This window comes from Anomaloglossus baeobatrachus, chromosome 5, assembly GCF_048569485.1.
Source record: "Anomaloglossus baeobatrachus isolate aAnoBae1 chromosome 5, aAnoBae1.hap1, whole genome shotgun sequence".
In the NCBI taxonomy this organism is placed as follows: Eukaryota; Metazoa; Chordata; class Amphibia; order Anura; family Aromobatidae; genus Anomaloglossus; species Anomaloglossus baeobatrachus.
This window is the reverse complement of record NC_134357.1, coordinates 514538611-514560887: the sequence shown is the minus strand read 5'-3', so window position 1 is coordinate 514560887 and position 22277 is coordinate 514538611. Positions and strand designations below refer to the sequence as shown.

The window sequence follows — 22277 nt, the reverse complement described above, 5'->3', positions numbered from 1 at the left end:
AATATAATATACGCATATATATACACACACGCATTGAGATATATATATATATATATATATATATATATATATATATATATATATATATATATATATATATATATATATATATATATTTATATTATATATAATTACTTTATTTGCTTATGTCCCCTACCAGTCTGTTTGGGGGTTTTTTTCTGGTGCGTCCAGACAAACATAATCCCTATTACTAATCAGTGGCCCTATGAAGGGATCTGGGTTATGATGGTATCATTGTATGTGTCAGGTTCCTATAGGGTGTCAAGACGTCACCATCTAGTTCTCCATGGAGGCATCGGAATATTTAGAAGGACAAAAAGATTTGAACAAGGACGTCAATATGGAGGTTCCCCAGCCGCTCACATCACCAGGTAATAGACAGGACTAAATACAAATGGCCTATAACTTTGTGTATATAAATAATGAATTTAGTCCCTGTATGTGTTTCCTCCAGTTCTATCCAATGAGAGAACAACACCAGAGAGATGTCCCAGTCCTCTTCTTCCACAGGATTGTTCAGAAGGCAATCCCAATGTTCCTGAGGATCATCAGGTAAATGGAGAGAAGGTGGCAGCAAATCTATCCTATGATGTGTAGATGCCAGACATGGACTTGGAAAGGTCCGGCGCATGGCAAGACACACAACAAATGTGGTTCCCCACAACAAGCAAGGGGTACACTGGGGACACTTGATGGGCCCTGGTACTAGGGAAGGGGATGATGGGACACCACCTGCACTCTGCATCTGCACCCTGCATGACTAGTCAGTCCCTATACAAGTTCTGCACCAGTCACCAAGCAGGGTACCTGAGAGACCCTGTAATAGCCCTGGCTAGTGAGTTGGCAGGTAAGAATCACTAGTCCCACCGCTGCACTAATACAACATGAATGGAAAGTACAACAGACAGGGGAAACAACAAAAGGGATAAAGTCCAGCTTCACGGCTGCAGTCAGACACCAGGACTGCAGCCTACATTGCTTCATAGCAACCAGGGCTCCAGCAGCTCCTTCCACCTCAAAGCCTAGCTACAGAATGGATTCAAAATAACCAATGCCTTCTACTGGGAGATGTGACCATGTATAGGGGAAGGGCGTGGTGACCAATCAGAAACATCTGAGGCCAGGAATCGGAAGCTGCTGGAAAGCAAAACTGACATTTACCCTTCCAGCAGCAAAGGAAAGGAAATACCTGTAATGTGAGAAGTCTCAGATAGCAAAGAGAGACTCTGGCCCAGATCCTGTAACTACTCTCTAGTAACAGAAAAATGGCCATGACGATAATGACTATGAAGGTCTTGTGTTCAGTCTTGTTTTATCCACAAATATTATGTTTTATACTTGTGTAATGAGAATGCATGAGATGGCAGGATTAGAGCTCATTATAGATGTGATTTCATCATCTGTCTGCGACTTATACAATATTTGTTTCAGGGTGAAGATCTGACCCATATTAATACTACAGAGACATATGTGAGGGGTGATGAGCGGAGTAAAGAGGAGATTCCTACAGATAACCGCACAGGTGAGTGTCGGGGGCGGGGTCTGCTTGGGGAGATCGCGCTCGGATCCGGTGCCTTCTCCTCGGTGGCTTGAGTGGTCCAGACCCGGGGCTCGAGCAGCGCTCCTCGCCCACGAGTGAAAATGGGGATTGGGTTGGTGATCGGGTGGGTGCGCGGCCAGGGCCGCTATCGAGATTGTTCGTGACGCCACCCACGGGTCGTGGTGATTGTTGGCACCACCGCTGCTGCTGATGGTGGGGGCAGTGGCGGTCTTGTGGCGCAGCTAGGTGTAGACCCCTCCGTGGGTAGGGGGTGAGAGTCCCGGGGCCCGCTAAGGTGATGACGATGGAACTGCTGGAGGGGTCCAGGGCAGGGCGGTGTAGTGTGGCACTGTGCCTGGGGGTACTGGTGTACTCACTATTAAACCACACAGTCACTGGTAAACTAGAAACTGCCAGAGTCCGCAGCCTTCGGTGCGGAGGGTGTTTGGGTCCCACACACAGTACAGCAGGATCCTTTTCTTGTTTTGCAGCCAGACTCTTCTTTCTCCTTCCTCAGTCGGGAACCGGGAGCCCACTCCTCTGCAGTGATCTGGGTCTTCCCTAGGTACTGGTCACCTCGGGCCCCTTCCTCACACTTCCCTTCCTTACAGCAGCCAGGAGCTATCCTCCCCTGGTCTGCTCTCTTCACTCTCCTCACTCACTCTGCACCAGCCCCTCCCCGGCTGCTCAGTTTAGCTCTTACACTGGGGAAGTGGGGGTGTCTGTCCTGCTACACTGGTGTGGGATCAGGTTACCAAGGAGGAGAATGGCCTGCAGTTTGCTGGATTTCTGCAGGCTCTGTGACACCCTGGTTTTGCCAGGGCGTCACATGAGTAGTGACCACTAAATTTAAAGAAGTCACAGATTCTTCTTCGTCACCAGCTGTGGCTACATTACCAGCAGTGTAGTTTGACCATATCACAACCAACTAGCCACCATAATGCCAATAATCACTACACGCTGCTCGATCCAAAATTGCCCCCATTAGTGTGGGAATTGATGGCCTTTTTTTTCTGTAGTGAGATCCGTTTCAGCAACAGTTTAAAGGCCAGAGAGTCCACCTGAACCTCTAAAACTAGAAGATGTTGACCCACATCTCTAAACTGTAAAGCCAAATAACCGCAAATGTAGAATGTGCTGAGAAGTTAAAATATCTTGTGGAGAAAAATATATTCCCAATGATGGACCCGTAAGAGAAAGCGGAGGATAATGAGGCTGTTACCTTCCTAGAATTCTGGTATCTTACTGAAGGAATCTACCTTCTCTCCCTTCTGTGCTGCTGAATCTGCTAAGTATTGAATTAAATGAGGTTTACCACTTATGTCATATACTACAGTAACAGGGGTGTTCTATGCTTGTAAAATAACCATTTAGAAAGAGAAAAGACACAGCATAGAAGGAGCACACCACCAACAATCACAATTAATTATTAAATTTTACTGATACAAACACGAGTTAAAAACACACAAAATCACTAAATGTCAAAGATGTTAAACATGAGCCAATAGCAGATAACAAGTAACTCAATCAGTAGTGCAATGCTATTAGGAAATATGGTATCCCTTATAGCATTGCACTACTGATGGGGGTTATTTGTTATCTGCTGTTGGCGCATGTTTAACAGTTTTGGCATTTAGTGATTTTGTGTTTTTTAACTCGTGTGTTTTGTATCAGTAAAATTAATTGTGATTTTGTGGTGTGCTCCTTCTATGCTTTGTCTAAATTTGCTCACAAGGTCACTGAAGGAGGAGCCAGGTGATGGCCGGCAATGCTCCACTCCCTATTATCACTCCAGTATTGTGCATGTGTTCTGCCCCAGTTGGGGGGTGTGACACTTACTTGCGCCTTCGATGACGCGTCCGCCAGCCCACCACTGGTCACTGCCATAGGCATCGTACGTGGGCAACACACTACAGAAACAGTTTTCCTTGAACTCAAACTTTAACTTATTTGTTCAGCATACAAGCATTCTGGGAGAATACACATTTCAATCTTCATAACAACCTTCCAAGGACGGACATGCCACTTTCTCCTGTGTTAAAGTTCTGCTGCCACTGCTCAACGGACTAACCTTCTGTACAACCCTCGCTCTGGACACAATTCCTCCAGCAGCTGAGGCTGACTTCTATGGTCCCCATCTCTCGCAATTGTGCCTGTAGGACACAATGGAGGGTTCTTCCTGAAAGCCTGGGCAAACTCTGGGACAGAGCTCATGGTCCCAGGACCTCCTGTGAGCTCACTACTCCATCTTCACTAAACTGACCTAAACTGCTTTCCTTGCTCTGGCTGCAATTACAACCTTTACTGCACCCACTGTGCTCCGTCTCCCTGGTCCCTAGCTATCATTGAACTGTCTGCAACTTTCTTAGATTAGTGTGGTACAGGTGAAAACAACTGCTATCATCCACTCCAGCACGCTTGTTTCCCTATATGTCTACAATAAGCATCCTATCTTAATATTCCTATGACTATTACTTACTATAGTTTATTCCATATTATCCTACTTAACACATAATTAATACCATTTTTCCTGTAATAAAAAACCAACATAAAACATGATACACGTTATATACATTCAGCATAAAGCACATTTGCAGCACAACACTGTATAATTGGAGGGAGAGTGAATCAACCTCCTCCTACATCACTACTACAGATGAGCGAACTCGTACTATAAAGTTCAGATTTTGTATCGAACATCGGGTGTCTTGGTCTCTGACTCTTGTTCGCATTCAGCAGCTGAATAAAGCTTGTTGAAAAGCTGCAGCCTTTCAATCAACAAGTTTTTATTCTGTGGGTACATCCATAGCGATCACAATATGCTCACTGCACCCCTAGGTGAATTCATTGAGAGGTGCAGTTTTTAAAATGGGATCACTTGGTGGGAGATGTCTGGTGTTCTGGCACCGCAAACCATTCCATCAAAATCTAAAATCAGTTATGGGGCTTGTTCCCTTTTTCACCTTGTACTGTGCCTCAAAAGTAGTTTTGGACCACATATGGAGTATTGTCACACTCAGGAGAAATTGCATAACATTGTATAGTACATTTTCTCTTGTTACCTTGTGAAAATGAAAAACTTGGGTTTAAAGCAATATTTTCATGGTTAAAATTGTATTTTTTTTTTTTTTCCATGACTCAATGTTATAAAATTTTGTGAAGCATCTGGGGGTTCAAGGTGCTCATTAAACATCTAGATAAATTCCTTGAGGGGCTTAGTTTCCAAAATAGGGTCACTTGTGGGGGAACTTCACGGTTTAGGCATATCAGGGGCTCACGAAACGCGACATGGCGTTTGCTAATGTTTCCAGATAATGTTGCATTCAAAAGGTCAAATGGCGCTCCTTTACTTTCGAGCCCTACCATGCGTCCAAACAGTAGATTTTCACAACTTGTGGGGTATTGGCATACTCTGAAGGAATTGCACAACAAATTGTAATGTGCATGCTCTCTAGTTACTCTTGTGAAAGGGCCCAATTTGGGGCTAAAATAACAACATTTTTGTGGCAAAAGAAAAAAAATGAAAATTTTACTTCCACATTGCTTTAGTTCCTGTGAAGCACCTGAAGGGTTAATAAATAGGGATGAGCGAATGTATTTGCCACTATTCGGTATCTGACTGATAATGGGGTATTCGAAGTATTCGCTATTCGGCGGCTAATTTGGTATTCGCTCCAATATTTTGATTTCTGCCTTCCTGGTGCCTTTACCAGCCAATGAACACATCTGACGTTGCTTGCCCTCACAGTAACGCCGCAGCCATCTTTGTTGTGGTGTTACTGTGATTGGCTTGGCCGCAGAGCGTCATAGGGGCTACATAAGGCTGCCGCCATTTTGTGCACGCATTCATTTCTGAGCTGGCGGTGTAGATACACTGTACTGTGTGCGGGAGAGCATTTTACCAGCCAACTAATACTAGTCCTTCTGAGGGCTGAAGATATTTAGCATTAGCTGCTAGCGGCTGTGTAAATCGTAGAACCAGGTATAGAGACAGTGCAGTGATTTGTTTGATATAGCGTTCCTGTTGCAAAATCCAAAATAGAGCTTATAAGGGGCTGAAGATAGTGTGCATTAGGTTCTCGCAGCTGAGTAAATCGTGGAAATAGCTATAGGGTCAGTGGCAGTGCATTGCTTAGTTAGGTGAGAGCTGTTCCTGTTTTAGGCCCTGTGCGCACGCTGCGGATTTACCGCGGATTTGTTGCAGAAAATGTGTCTAACGTTGCTGCAGTTATTCCTTAGAAAATTCTATGGGGTTTTAAAAAAAAAAAAAAAAAATATGCTGTACGCACACTGCGTTTTTTTTTTTTTTTTTTTTTAAATAACCGCGGATTTTCCGCTGCGGAATTAATGAGCATGTCACATCTTTTCCGCAAGTACCTGATGTTTTTCCCATAGATAATGGTAAAAATCCGCAGGGACCAACCTGTGGTAATACCGCATGTGGATTTCAGTGCTGTTATGGTGCGGTATTTTACCGCGGGTGCAGGATTCTTTAAGAGGGTCCGAATTTTCCTTAAGAAAAATGCACTTTTTAGTGCACACACAGCCTAACCCCTGCTACTAATAATCAACATTCCCAGCACTGCTATATCCCTTGTCTGTTCTACTAGGAATAGGCATTACAACTTGCAAAAAAAGTCCCAAAATTGTCAAAACAACGGGTTCAGGTGTAATGTAGTGCCTGTCAGCCACCATCTCAATTCATACCAGCTCAGTTGCGTCCTTGTGTTTGCTTCATAGCGTACATAAACTCCATAGTAACCTACTGCTACAAAAAAGTGTAAAATTAAAAAAATTTGCTGTCACAGCCTGTAGCTCTGCCTGAAGTCAAATACCATAATATATAGAATCCTGGTGGTAACTTCATATCTTACAGAACTTGGATAGTGGCCTGCTGCAACTAAGACCTGCGCCACACATCCGTGCCTCCGGCACGTGTTTGTCATTTTTTACACGTACCGGCGGCACGGAGACATGTACAGCAATGCTACCCTATGGTAGCAGGCACACACACGTAAAACCACACGGAACGTGTGTCCGTGTGCGTTTGTACGTGTGTGCGATTTTCAAAGCGCTGACATGTCAGTGTTTTCTCCGGCAGCACGGGTGTTACACGGCCCGCACCCGTACCACACGGGTGTAGTGTGGATGCGGTCCCGTGTGACACGCGCCGGAGTAAACACACATGTCAGGGAAAAAAATAAAAAACATTAACTCACCTTCTCCAGCCCTCCTGTCTCTGCCGCTGCTGCCTCTTGCTGCCGACCGCCGCTCATTATTCTCATTGAATATTCACTTCACTGCCTGGCAGCAGCAGCAGCGGGGAGACAGGAGGGCTGGAGACCGAGGATCAGCACCACGGACAGCAGCGCGGACATCAGGAAGGACCAGGTGAGTATAATAATTACCAGTTCTACGTGTGCTATCGCGGATAGCACACGTAGAACACACGTGTCACGCACGTACCAGAGACACGTACTTACCTGCACGCAACACGCAGGGGAAATACGTGTCTCTCGGCACGTGCGTGAAATTCACGTGAGTGTGGCAGAGGCCTAACACACAGTCTCAGTGTTACCAAGTTTTTATTAATACTCTGTCAGTGGCACAACTTCTGCCTTAAGGGTATGTGCGCACGTTGCTTTTTACCTGCTTTTTACCTGCTTTTTTGCTGCTTTTTCTTCTGCGCTGTTTAATGCCAAAATGGATGTGTTCTTCTATTCAAGCAAAGTCTATGGGAATTTGGGTTTCTTGTTCACACTATGTTGTTCAAAATGCTGCCTTTTTGTGGCAGAACTTTGGTCAAAAACTCAGCTTTGCAGTGCAAAATCCAAATGGCAAAAACAATTGACATGTTGCTTCTTTGAAAAGCTGAGTTTTTGACCAAAGTTCTGCCACAAAAAGGCAGCATTTTGAACAACATAGTGTGAACAAGAAACCCAAATTCCCATAGACTTTGCTTGAATAGAAGAACACATCCATTTTGGCATTAAACAGCGCAGAAGAAAAAGCAGCAAAAAAGCAGATAAAAAGCAGGTAAAAAGCAACGTGCGCACATACCCTAAGGCCAGTACCTTTCTCTCAGCAACCTAGCATATTTTTGGGGGCTTCATATCTTACTGAACGTTCATAGTGTCCTGCTCCTACTAAAACACAGTCTGAGTGCCAAAAACCAATACTAAAAGAAAAGTGTTGTCAAACCCAGTTTTCTTTTGGGCCTGAAAGACATTCACAACATCTTTGTTGACTCCTCCAAGTGTTACTTTGTCTAATAATAAAGGTACCTTGCTGTTTTTAGACTTACAGAAACAGCTATCGTGGGAAACTATTAACACAAGTTTAACAACCCAGCATCAGTGTTGTTTCACTGCCTGTACAAAAGGTCACGTTACAGTATTCACCTTCAAATAATGAAATAAAAAAAGAGGGGGGTAAGGGCTGTGAACGAGGTGGTAGTGACAGTTGTGGTCGCCCAAGCAGTGTGATCGAGCCAAAGAAAAAGGTTAATGCTTCATCTACCTCTGCCTTCCTATCCCAATTTTCTTGTCCACGTGGGAAAGCACTCTTGCGCCCTGAACAGTGCGAACAGGTAACAAGTTGTCTAGCAGAAAATACCTCCAGTTACTTATCAAGTAGCAAATCCCAAGTGTCCACACGGACCGATTTGAGTAGCTCAGAGGCTGGCCCATCAAATGCTCAGCCTGGTCCTTCTTCCTCACAACATCAGTATTCTAAGGAAACAGAGGACCCCAAAGCAGATTACTATGAGGAACTGTTTATGGGACCCTTTGACCGTTCTTTCCTCTCACAGCGCAACACCACCAAGGCCATGAGGCCATGGTGTGCAATGATGCACAGATCATTGAGCACCCAAGGCCAGAAGAAAGCCATGTTGTTGGCCGTGACATGCTGGCCAATCAGGTGGAAGTGTTGGAGGATGATGAGACACAGTTGCCCTCAGGTCAACCTAAAACCTCCATTACTGAAGATGTTGAGCTTCAGGAATTTGAAGACGACCTGGTCGATGATTAGGCGACTGATCCAACATGGACAGGTGGCATGGATTGCAAGAGCAGCAGTGCAGAGGAGCATGTGGCCATAGTCTGCAAAAAGGCTGTAAGAGATAGGGTTTCGACCACTGCCAGAGGTCAATAAACTGTGCACATGACACCACCACCTGTGCCATCTCAGAGTCCAAGGGTCCCTGGTGCGATTTTTGTGGGAGTTTTTTTTCCCAAGAGTCCTTTCGGATCAAACGGTTGCCATTTGTCAAATCTGTGAGACCAAGCTTAGCAGAGGCAGAAATACTTCCAGCATGAGAAACCATATGTTAGCCAAGCATACCACTAGGTGGTTAACAGGTCTAGGTGAAAAAAACGATTTCCAGACTCAAAACTCTGCCACTTCCCCTGGACTGCCTGCTTCCCAAACTGGTGTGCAAGAAGGTGGCGCTGATACCTTTTACTCCCAACCTGATGTTGGCCAAACTCAATTATCAACGACATCAGCTTCGGTGTCCCTGCGTTCTGTTCACTTGTCCATACCACAGACCTTCAAAAAGAAGCGAAAATACCCCGTTACCCACAAAAGGGCAGAAACCATAACTGCACACACTGCACGATTGATAGCCTTTGAGATGTTGCCATATTGGCTTGTAGGAACAGAGGCTTTCTGCGACCTTTTGGCGGTGTTAGAACATCGGTACTCTGTGCCTAGCCGCCACTATTTTTCTTGTTGTGCTGTCCCCGCACTCCACAATCACGTGTCTGTAAACATCAAACAGGATCTCGCCAACGCCATAACAGGGAAGGTCCACTTAATCACAGACACGTGGACAAGCGGAAGTGGACAGGGACGCTACATCTCACTGACGGCACACTGGGTGAACCTGGGGGCGGCTGGTACAGAGTGTGAGCTGGCAACATCCCATATAATTCCCACACCCAGAATAGCGGGGCCCACTTGAATCACAGTTTCAGTAGCCTCCTACACAGCAACAACTCTCACATACTCCTACTCTTCATCTGGCACCTGTGCATCCTCAACATCCGCTGGTGTCTAACCGTCGACATCATTCCCCAGCTGGGATCTTTGCAGCACTGCCTCGGCTAAGCGGCAACACGCTCTACTGAAGCTCATCTGTATCGGTGACAAATCTCACACGGCAGCTGAGCTTTTGAAAGCAATAACTGAGCTGACAGATGAGTGGCTTGCGCCGTTGGATCTCCGTCCAGGGATGGTAGTGTGCGATAAGTCGTAATCTGGTGGCGGCTTTAAAGCTTGGAAAGCTTGTACACGTTCCTTGTATGACCCATGTTGTAAATTTTAATATTTCAGCACTTTTTGAAGAAATATCCTGGGATACCAGACCTACTTACCAAGGTACGATGTATTAGCGCCCATTTCCGCAAGTCATCTCCCTCTTTTGCTGGCCTGGCAGTGCTGTAGCAGCGCTTACATTTGCCTCGTCACAGACTAATATGTGACCTCCCTACGAGATGGAATTCAACCTATCATATATTGGCCAGGATCCATGAGCAGCAGAGGGCAGTATACCAATTCCACCTGGAACATGCCCGTCAGACGCAGCTGCCAGACATAAGTACTGCCGAGAGGGTGTGGATTGCAGAAATTTGTCAAGTCTTGGAGAATTTTGATTACTGTACCAACATTGCGAGCAGTGATGATGCTCTTATCAGCATTACCATTCCACTGATTTGTTTATTGAAATGCTCTCTGGATGGTCTGACTGATCGAAGTGTTAATGCACCACAGGTGTCTGTGGATCCAGACTTCACAATGGTTGCTAGTAATCTGCACAACCTCAGCCAACAGGCTCAGGCCACCTTTGGTCAGCATCATGAGGATGAGGAGGATGATTAACAGGAATGCTTTGAAGTTGGTAACCAAGGGATTGACAACCCAAGCTTCAGGGCTGTCCAGCATGGATGGCCTGAGGAGGAGGAGGAGAGAGAGACTGAGGAGGAGAGGAGGTTTAGGGAGACAGAATGTATTCTTAGCATTGACACACAAAGGTTTCCAGTTCGGAGTCTGGGACACATGGCATAGTTCATGTCACACTGCCTTTCTCATGACTGTCGGCTAGTCCACATTTTGACAGACAACAAATACTGGTTATGTACTTTCCTTGACCCACGCTACAAAGACAAATTTGCTTCGCTACTTATCGAGGCAAATAAAGATTGTACTATGGAAACATTCAAGGGTACTGTGGTGGAGCAGTTGATGAAACGATTACCCTCAAATCGTGCTGGCATCAGAGGTAGCGTGTCATCTCGCGCAACAGGATTACAAGATAGGGCTACGCATAGTAGGAGCCACACAGGTGGGGAACTAATGTGCAAAAACTGGTCCATTTTCCACAAACCGTCAACTGCGAATCAGATACCAGTTGGGGGAGCGATGACTAGGAGGGAACAGTTAAGTAAGATGGTGAGGGACGATGTAGTTGACCGTATCAGTGTGCTTTCAGAGTCTACAGTTCCCTTTAACTACTGGGTTTCCAAGCTCAACAGTTGGCCAGACTCTCCTTATATGCTTTGGAAGAGCTAGCTTGCCCTGCTGTGAGTGCGTTGTCTGAACATGTTTTCAGCTCAGCGGGGTCAATAATAACAGATACTCGCACATGACTATCCACGGAAAGTGCAGACCTTTTGACGATTATCAAAATGAACCATAGATGGATTGCCCCAGAGTATCTCAGGCGCCTTTTTAACAAGACCCAATAATAAATGTAGCCTCAAAATTTGTATTTAAGTTCAAATAAGTTCCATTGTTTCTCATTCAAGACTATTTTGTCTTCTATCATCTAATTACACCGCATGACTAATGTAACTTGTTATGCTGCTGCCATGTAATTGTTTTTGGCTCAATCACCCAGGGCAATATATTTCAAGCCTTTGTACATTATGCTCTGGCACAACCACTGTCGAGGCTACACTGTCTAGAACAATTGGTCAGGCAATCTCTATTTGTGTTCTTTATTGATGCTGTGCTTCATGGTGTGTTTTATACATGGCCCCCTGCGGAATCGGAATGTTTTTAGCTCCTTGGCATGTTATGCTCTGTTGCAAATCCTACCAATTCTAAAAAAAAAAAAAGCTGTTGAGGGTTATTGGGAGTACCTTCTGATGCTGTGCTCCATGGTGTCTGAACCATTATTCCCTGGGAAAACTGAATTTATTAAACTCCTTGGCATGTTATACCCTTTTTTTCTTATCCTACCAATTATTTTTTTTAAAAAAAAAACAAAAACTGTTGGGAGTACCTTCTGATGCTGTGCTACATGGTGTTTGAACCATTCACCCCTGGGGAAACGGAAATTTTTGAAATCCTCGGTGTTAGCTAGTGGAATAAAGCCTGAGTTCCAGAGTGAAACAACTATCTCTTCCACGTGCTGCATGGTTCACAAACTGCGGTCTAGGAAGCAGGCGATGCCTTCTGCTCCCAACCTACTTTTGGTCAGATGCAATAATCAACGACATCAGCTTCGATGTCCCAGCGTGGCGTTCATTTGTCCATAAAACATACATTGCTGAATCTTTTGAATAGACTTTGAATAGAGGGCCACTTTAGCCGGTGGTGGTGGTGGAGGAGGGCAAGGCCAAAACCCAAATGGCTACATTGGCAATAGCACTGTAAAGTGTTATGGAGTACGTATTCCAGCTTTCACACTAATGATATAGGGGACGCAGAAAACTACAAATGACTGCCATACCTCCCCAATGTATGTTACAGGGCCCACCTGAGAGCCTTGAGAGTCTGAGACTTGAGGACAGCCAGTGGCCCTTAGAGGGCCACTGGAGCCAATGGTGCTGGTGGAGGAGGAGGGCAAGGTCAACATCCCAACGGGCAAATTGCAGCTGACCTTTAAAGTGCTGTCAAATTTGTCCCAAAAAAGGTGTGAGACACACCAATATAATGTATAAATTACAGCACTTTCTAATCGAAAAAGAAGGAAAAATGTAAAAAAACAAAATGTGTGATCATATGCCAAAGTGTGTGTTTTTGTTTTTTGAAAGGTCGGGGCTTGATTTGATGCTTTATTACATTGATTGGGTGCTATAAACAGTTTCTTTTCAATTTCCCCTCTTTTACTTTTGGTTTGAGAGTTGCTCTGGCGACTATGTAAATGCTGCGTGCTGCTCGGAGTAAGTTTTCCAAAGATACCAGAAATGCAGTCAGGCACCTTCTACAGGCTGTGCCCATTCTGTTTCAACTTTTTCCCATCCATTTCAGCCTTTTTCCTCAGTCACCACAGGTCACCGTTAGGTCCGACGTAAAATTATTCTGGTTTCTCATAGTTACATTGGGGGTCGAATATTCGCGAATACTCGAAATAGCGGCGAGGTATTTGCTGGATATTCGTCGAATCGAATAATGGGGTATTCGATTATCCTTATTTAATAAACTTCTTGGATATGGCTTTGAGCAGTTTGAGGGGTGCAGTTTTTAGAATGGTGTCACTTTTGCACCTGACTTCATTGTAATCGCGCGGCTCTGTCTGTACTCCACGGCCTGATTTTGCGATCACAGGTGAAGGACTCACTGGTGACTGTAAATCCCCTGAGTGACTGACGTGAGCCGCACGATCAGCAATGCCATAACTCGGGTGACCAGCGGCCAGCTGCAGTCCTCCGCCTGAGAGCGGTGGCTGCGGGTCACCTGAGTTACGTCACCGCTGATTGCGCTGCTCACTTCATTTGCTCCATGGAGCTGACAGAGTGGCGGTGCTCCACGGCCGCTGCTGTCAGCTTCGTGTAGCAGTGCTGGATGCGTCCCGGGACCTCGTGTGGTTTACGCCGGACCTGGAGGGGTATTTGGGGATTTTAATAAAGTGGTGAAAGGGCCCTTTTTTTTTTTTTTTTTTTTTTTTTTTTTTTTTTTTTTTTTTTTTTTTTTTTTTTCCTCTTACACCCGAAAATAATCCTTTTATTTGGAATATGTGTTTATTTACTTTTCACTTACAGGTTAATCATTGGTGGTGTCTCATAGACGACTGCCATGATTAACCTAGGACTTAGTTGCAGCTATGGGATGCAATTAGCTCCTTATTACCCTGATTGCCACCGCACCAGGGCAATTCGGGATGAGCCGGGTAGAGTCCCGGAACTGTCGCGTCTACTGGATGCGGCAAGTCTGGGCGGCTGCTGGCTGATATATTTTTAGGCTGAGGGGCTCCCCATAACGTGGGGCTCCCCATCCAGAGATTACCAGCCTTCAGCCGTGTTGGTTTATCTTGGCTGGTATCAAAATTTGGGGGATCGCACGCAGTTTTTTTTTTTTTTTTTATTTTTTTTAATTTACTGCACTACATAGACCTGCCCACCAAGGTTGTGATTGGTTGCAGTCACACAGCTGTCACTCAGCGTGGGGGTGCGTCTGAATGCAACCAATCATAGGCGCCGATGGGTGGGGGAAGCAGGGAATACGAGATGGAATATTGAGCAGCCGGCATTTTCAAAAGCTGGAGAAGCCGCCGGAGCAGTGGGACATCCATGCAGGGCCGCGCCATGGATTGGTCAGTGATCGGTGAGTATGAGAGGGGGGAATGGGATAGACCGACAGAGAGAGACCGAAAGACCTGCGTTCTGTTAGTTAAAAAAGCAATTTATGGAGCTGTGTGACAGTGTTCAGCCCTTACAAGGACTATTTATTAGTTGATCTAAGAATGCTCTCCCGCACACAATACAGTCTATCTACACGACCAGCTCCCTATGGCTGCGTGTTCACAAAATGCTTGCAGGCTTATATAGCCCTTATAGCGCTTTGCGGCCAAGCCAATCACCGCAACACCACAACAAAGATGGCTGCGGCGTTTCTGTGAGGGCAAGCTACGTCAGATGTGTTCATTGGCTGGAAAAAAGTGCTAGGAAGTCAGAAATGGAAGTATCAAAGCGAATACCATATTAGCCGTTGGATAGCGAATACCTCGAATACCCCTTTATCCGTCGGATACCGAATAGTGGCGAATACATTCGCTCATCCCTAGTAGTTCCTCCAAAGACTTCAGGAGACCAGGTTACAGGCAGGCTGCAAACAGGATTCAGAAGCGCTGGTCCATCAGCTGAGGTGGCTTAAGCAGGTAATTGGCAGGGAACAGGGCAGGAACATAGAATCTGAGGAATCCATATTGACTGAGGTCAGCAGAACAGGAAACAAGATGGCCAACGGAAAAAAAAAACAGATTAAAGCAAAATGACAGAAAACAAGGCAAATAGTCTGAAAACCTCACATTAAGCTCCTTGTTAAAGAACAGCAAGTTATACAGAAAAGACTGAAATATTGAGCATTTTGGACATGTGCATTCAAAAGTTGAGAAGGTCAGAGTGCATCTTAGGATTCTGCTGAAATTTCACCTGAAAGCCAAACATCACTAACTTTTTAAGAGTAGTGTATGTTGTCTATAGTTATGATATCCTGGGTGCAAACTTTTGTAGCCAAGAAAAGGTATTAATCACGTCTGGAAGCCAGTTTTGGTGGTCCTAACCAGGCACCATTTTGAAAATCGGACATGTCCATTTACGTTGGAATAACTTTGAAATATTTCTTTGAATCCCAGTGATTCTAAGCTTATTTCTTTCTGTAACACATTTGTACTTTTATTGGTTGATTGTTTTGCGCTTGGATATTAAAATATCTAAACTTTGACAATTACTAATTTTTCTAAATTTTTGTCACACTCTCTATGTAGGACCTTAACACAGATCTAATAGCAAATAGTTATAGTAAAAGAAATAATTATTTGATCCTTTGCTGGTTTTTGTAAGTTTGCCGACTGACAGACATGAGCAGTATATTTTTTAAGGGTAGGTTAATTTTAATAGTGAGAGACTATCCAGAAAATCACATTGTATACATTTTATATACATTTATTTGTATTTTGCAGAGAGAAGGAAGTATTTGATCCCTCTGGCAAAGAAAACAATACTTGGTGGCCAAATCCTTGTTGGCAAGCACAGAAGTCAGACGTTATTTGTAGTTCTTAATGAGATTTGTGCACATTAGGAAGAATTTTGCTCCACTTTTCTTTGCAGATCATCTCAAAATCATTAAGATATTGAGGCTGTCGCTTGGAACTCAGAGCTTCAGCCCCTCCATAAGTATTCTACAAGATTAAGGTCTGGAGACTGGCTAGGCCACTCCATGACTTTAATGTGCCTCTCTTTTGTTGCTTTGGCTGTATGTTTTGGGTCATTGTCATGCTGGAAGACCCAGCTAACACCCACTTTTAATGTCCTGGCCGAGGGAAAGAGGTTGTCACTCAGGATTTAACGGTACATAGCTCCTCCATTGTCCCATTGATGCAGTGAAGTAGTTCTGTGCGCTTAGCAAAGACACCCCCCCCCCCAAAACATAATGTTTCCACCTCCATGCTTGATAGTGGGGACTGTGTTCTTTGGGTCATAGGCAGTGTGATCACATGTACTCTGTCAGTGCCTAGCAGGGGTTTAATTTCTTAAAATTCAGCCAGACATGCAGACAGTTTATTTATAGATGGGGGATAATCCCTCATTGTTCTATAAAGGTACCGTCACACTAAGCAACTTACCAGCGATCCCAACAACGATAGGGATCGCTGGTAAGTTGCTAGGAGGTTGCTGGTGAGCTGTCACACTGCGACGCTCCAGCGATCCCACCAGCAACCTGACCTGGCAGGGATCGCTGGAGCGTGGCTACACGAGTTGCTGGTGAGCTCACCAGCAACCAGTGACCAGCCCCCAGCGCCGCGTGGAAGATGCTGCGCTTGGTAACTAAGGTAAATATCGGTAACCAACCCGATATTTACCTTGGTTACCACCGCACGGAGCTACACGTGCAGGGAGCAGCGCACACTGAGCGCTGGCTCCTTGCTCTCCTAGTTACAGCACACATCGGGTTAATTACCCGATGTGTGCTGCAGCTAAATGTGCACAGAGCAGGGAGCAGCGCACACTGAGCGCTGGCTCCCTGCTCTCCTACTTACAGCACACATGGGGTTAATTACCTGATGTGTCCTGCAGCTAAATGTGCACAGAGCAGGGAGCAGCGCACAATGCTTAGCACTGGCTCCCTGCTCTCCTACTTACAGCACACATCAGGTTAATTAACCCCATGTGTCCTGCAGCTACATGTGCACAGAGCAGGAGCCTGCAGCACAGGCAGTGAGAGCGGCGGAGGCTGGTATCGAAGGTAAATATCGGGTAACCAAGGACAGGGCTTCTTGGTTACCCGATGTTTACTGTGGTTACCAGCCTCTGCAGAAGCCGGCTCCTGCTGCCTGCAGATTTAGTTGTTGCTGTCTCGCTGTCACACACAGCGATCTGTGCTTCACAGCAGGACAGCAACAACTAAAAAATGGCCCAGGACATTCAGCAACAACCAACGACCTCACAGCAGGGGCCAGGTTGTTGCTGGATGTCACACACAGCAACATCGCTAGCAACGTCACAAACGTTGTTCGTTAGCAGCGATGTTGCTAGCGATGTTGCTTAGTGTGACGGGGCCTTAAGACTCTTGGGAGTTTAGTATTGAAGTTTTTGTTGACTCAAGTAATTGTTTTGGCCACAGAAGGCCAGACACCCATTGTATTGTGATGTGTTTGGATGCGATTTAACTTAGCTGTCTCTTCCTCGTCTCTGCCATTGACCATTATTACTGGGATATTCTGTACACTGCTTGAAATCTAGCCAATAAGAACCCAGCCTTATCCACCAGTCATGAAGACCCCAATGGTCTGAATGGAGAGCTCAGGGGTATAAGAAGGAGGACTGTCCATTGCCCAGAGAGACTCTTGCTACATGCTACCAATCTGGGACCTGCGGATCCGATTGGTAAACCATAACCAAACCTGGATTATAATACTATATGGACTTCAGCATCGAATGCAAGGATTCGGCTTTTGATACCAAGGACTACGTAAGGAAGGAATCCAGCTTGGGACAATCCAGTCATATGACTACAGACTTTGCGGACCCCAGCCAGCTTCCTAAATCTGGCGTTATTCTATTCTTGGTGGGTGCCTGCCGAAAGCGAGATGCTGCTGGATTGGAGTAAATAGCCCTGGAAGCTCTGAGGCATGGACCTTTTTAAATCCCTGGTGAGCCAGGAGAAGGGTGAGACTCTGTTGCCTGTTACATTTGTGTGTTTTGCTGGTTATGTGTTATGTGCTGTTAATTGTTTGGGGATCCAATAAAGTCTTAATATTGTGATTCCCTCACCCTGTGTTGTCTGAGTAGTGTTCCGATAAGGAGGTCAGGCGTTCAGTTGGGATGAGCCCTGGGCCATGCTGTCTTTCTAAAGGTGGCTGGGCTAGTGGACGAGAGCACCCACTGACCCCCATGTCTCCACAGGCAGCATTTCTTTTCCTCCAAATGGCGAGTTGAGTTAAGGTCAAAGAGCTCAAGCTTTGTCTCATCTGACCAAAACACCTTCTCCCAATCCCTCTCAGAATCATCCAGGTGTTCATTGGCAAACTTCAGATGGGCCTGCACATGTGTCTTCTTGAGCATTGGGACTTTGCTGGCACTGCAGGATTTTCAGACATTACGTCGTAATGTTTTACCAATGGTTTTCTTGGTGATACTGGTCCCAGCTGCCTTGAGATCATTAACAAGTTCCCCTTGTGTAGTTTTAGGCTGATCTCTCACCTTCCACATGATCCTGGATACCCCACCAGGTGAGATTTTGCATGGTGCACCTGGTCGATGTTGATTGACAGTCATTTTGTATGTCTTCTATTTTCTTACTATTGCACCAAGAGTTGTCTTTCTCACCCAGCGTCTTACTTATGGTTTTGTGGCCCATTTCAGCCTTGTGCAAATCTATGATCTTGTCCCTGACATCATTCGAAATCTCTTTGGTCTTGCCCATGTTGTAAAGGTTAGAGTCTGACTCATTGAGTCTGTGGACAGGAGTCTTTTATACAGGTGACAATTTAAGACAGCTGTCTTTAATGCAGGTAATGATTTGATTAGGAGCGTCCAAGTGGTCTGTAGGAGCCAGAACTCTTAATGGTTGGTAGGGGATAAAGTACTTCTCTCCGCAAAATGTAAATTTTTTTTACATAATTTTAACAATGTGATTTTCTGGTTTTTATTTCTGATATTCTATCTCTCACTGTTAAAATTAACCTACCCTCAAAATTATAGACTGTTCATGTCTATCAGTGGGAAAACTTACAAAATCAGCAAGGGATCAAATAATTATTTTCTTCACTGTACTAAATATTTCTCCTACTTCTTCTTTGTCAGGATCTGTTTTTACGTGTCCTTTTCATCTTTTTTAGGAAGTTACAAGGATTAAATTGTTTAGCAGCAGTGTTTCATATGTTCAAGGAGATTTACTAAACCTATATATTTTTTATTTATTTAGGATATTTTTGGGGGGAGGGGGTTGGGGAGATCACTTTACAAGTGACTTTGAAGGGACTGTATTTTATAAAACTGCTCTCTTCTTATCCAAAATCACACTGAGGAATTTATAAACCCTGTAGATGATTCACAGGATAATACCAAGTGGAATGCGAAAATAAAACAATCCATGTTTTTTTTTCCACTAAAATGTTGATTTAGTTATCTTATTTAAAAAACTGTAAAAATGAATAAATAAACTCCACGTTATTGGGGAACGTCTCCCGAATCTAACAATACCCTAACTCTGGTTGTACACTAATATTTGGGCACATGGCAGGGCTCAGAAAGAATGGCTATTCGACTATTGTAATACAGATGCGCTGAATAATCTGCAGACCCCCTAACCTAATATAATGGCAAAAAACTAGAACAGTAGAAGACTCCATAGGCACGTTTTGAAAATTTTCACATATTGGATGTTGCAGAGGGAAAATTGCATACATGCCAATTCAATTCCTAATATGTAATGTCCAGCTTAAGCTTCTGGAGACAAGCACATCGGAAATTAAGAGGGTTCTTCCCACTACAGCAATGCTAACCATGTGGCTAACTGTAGGTTGGGCACACTACAAAGCTAAGAAGGGAGATTGTTGTATTAATTTAAGAAAGCCATTTGGCTTTTTAAGAGATATTAAGCTTCCACTAATTGTAAACCTGTTTTCCCTAATGAGGAGCTTGACTTTTGCTGGATGAGTGGAAGTTGTAAATGGTACATTTTTGGGCTACATAATTTTTATGGCTTTTTTATTCCAATTTTTGGGAGGTAAAATTTACACAAAAAGCATGACCTCATGATTTACTGGCTCATGGTTTAAGGTCTACTGTTACATTATGAAGTGTTTTTTGTCTTACTGAATTGACAGTTCTATCAACATTTTATGTACATAGTTTTAAAATTTATACATTAAAGAATAATTTGGTTTCATTCTTGGCAGATGACTGTACCAGGAGATCAGAGGGACAACAGACCTCTTCATTTTTTACATCTGATGACTTTAATAGCACACAAGAAAAAATTGAAGTAAGAGCTGTTTTTCCAGATATTTCTTCCTTTCCCACTGAAGATCAATCATCTGGTCTTTTTACACAAGTCCAATCTTCTGATTCATCGCAGACTATTAGAAAAAATAAGAAGAAAAGAGCTCTTACCAAAAAGAAGCCATTTTCAGGTACAGAATATGGAAACAGCTTTTCCCTCATAGAGTCTCAAAAAAATCCTACAGCGGAGAAAACATTTTCTTGTTCAAAATGTGGAAAATATTATAACAAAACAAATCTTGTTAAACGGAAGAGAAAACCAAAACACACACTGGCAAATCCTACTTCATGTCCAGAATGTGAGAAAACTTATGCCAATCAATTAAATCCTGTTACACAACAGAAAATTCACACAGAGGAGAAGCCATATTCATGTTCAGATTGTGGGAAAGGTTTTAAACGGAAAACAAATCTTGCTAGACACCAGATAATTCACACAAGGGGGAAACCATATTCGTGCTCCGATTGCGGGAAATATTTTAACCACAAAACAAAGCTTGTTATACACCAGAGAATTCATACAGGGGACAAGCCATATTCATGTTCTGAATGTGGGAAATGTTTTAATCAAAAATCCAATCTTGTAAAACATCAGAAAATTCACACAGGGGAGAAGCCATTTTCATGTTCAGATTGTGGGAAATGTTTTAAACAAAAATCAAATCTTGCTAGACACCAGATAATTCACACAAGGGAAAAGCCATATTCATGTTCCGATTGTGGGAAATGTTTTAATCAGAAAATAAGTCTTGTTGTACATCAAAGAATTCATACAGGTGAAACGCCATATTCATGTTCCGTTTGCGGGAAATGTTTTAGCCATGAATCAAATTTTGTTGTACACCAGAGAACTCATACAGGGGACAAACCATATTCATGTTCCGATTGTGGGAAATGTTTTAAGCATCAAACAAGTCTTGTATTACACAATAGAATTCATACAGGGGACAAGCCATATTCATGTTCTCAGTGTGGGAAATGTTTTATCCAGAAATCACATCTTGTTATACACCAGAGAATTCATACAGGGGAGAAGCCATATTCATGTTCCTATTGTGGGAAATGTTTTAACCAGAAAACAAGTCTTGTATTACACAATAGAATTCATACAGGGGACAAGCCATATTCATGTTATCAGTGTGGAAAATGTTTTATCCAAAAATCCCATCTTGATATACACAAGAGAATACATAAACGGAACACGCGATATTCCTGTTCCAATTGTGGGAAATTTTTTAAATGGAAAAAACTTGTTATACACCAGACAATTCATACAGGGGACAAGCCATATTCATGTTCCGATTGTGAGAAAAGTTTTAACCTGAAAAAAAGTCTTGTTGGACACCAGAGAATTCACACAGGGGAGAAGCCATATACGTGTTCTGATTGTGGGAAATGTTTTAGCCACAAAACAAAGCTTGCGATACACCAGAGAATTCATACAGGCGACAAGCCATATTCATGTTCTGAATGTGGGAAATGTTTTAATCAAAAATCCAATCTTGTAAAACATCAGAAAATTCACACAGGGGAGAAGCCATTTTCATGTTCAGATTGTGGGAAATGTTTTAAACAAAAATCAAATCTTGCTAGACACCAGATAATTCACACAAGGGAAAAGCCATATTCATGTTCCGATTGTGGGAAATGTTTTAAGCAGAAAATAAGTCTTGTTATACATCAAAGAATTCATACAGGTGAAACGCCATATTCATGTTCCGATTGTGGGAAATGTTTTAAGCATCAAAAAAGTCTTGTATTACACAATAGAATTCATACAGGGGACAAGCCATATTCATGTTCTGAATGTGGGAAATGTTTTATCCAGAAATCACATCTTGTAAGACATCAGAGAATTCACAAAGGGGAAAATGTATGAGATGTTCAAAGGAAAAAGCTATAACGTCAGTGTCTGATCAAATGTCTTTGTTATCAATATTGGAACATTAAACATGTTCAAATTTCAAATTACGTTTTAAATATACAAGCATTTTCTTAGGAACATCTGGTGTGATCCAATATTTTTTACATGACTTTCTGTGCTGAGTATACCTCAAACCAGCATAGTCATAACATCTTATAGGTGTTGCCAATTTTAATCTTGGGACACTCAGGGAAACTTTTATTATTCACATTTGACAAATATCTTTGGTGTCAAATTCTATCCATAATGAACGTTTGCAAAATTATTTACTCTCCAAGTATACTAAACTATTCTTATTAATTTATTGGTCCTACTACATTTTTTTATTTACTTATTGCAG

General features: G+C 43.5%; 1 protein-coding gene across 1 annotated transcript; it reads left to right on the top strand.

Moving 5' to 3' along the window:
- The first annotated feature begins 307 nt into the window (after window positions 1-307).
- On the top strand, window positions 308-21892 carry LOC142312018 (uncharacterized). Its single transcript, XM_075350892.1, has 6 exons — window positions 308-392; window positions 476-573; window positions 1453-1529; window positions 19894-20133; window positions 20455-21181; window positions 21263-21892. Exons 1-6 carry the CDS (start codon window positions 308-310, stop codon window positions 21890-21892), a joined length of 1857 nt encoding a protein of 618 aa, XP_075207007.1.
- The last annotated feature ends 385 nt before the right edge of the window (window positions 21893-22277 follow it).

What these genes read in the sequence shown, in the direction of transcription:
- LOC142312018 (XM_075350892.1), top strand. Translation starts at nt 308, where the DNA reads ATGGAGGCATCGGAATATTTAGAAGGACAAAAAGATTTGAACAAGGAC. An exon ending in AGAGCTCTTACCAAAAAGAA is followed by an intron (nt 20,134 to 20,454) that starts GCCATTTTCAGG and finishes AATTCACACAAG; the next exon opens with GGGGAAACCATATTCGTGCT. An exon ending in GTTTTATCCAAAAATCCCAT is followed by an intron (nt 21,182 to 21,262) that starts CTTGATATACAC and finishes AAATGGAAAAAA; the next exon opens with CTTGTTATACACCAGACAAT.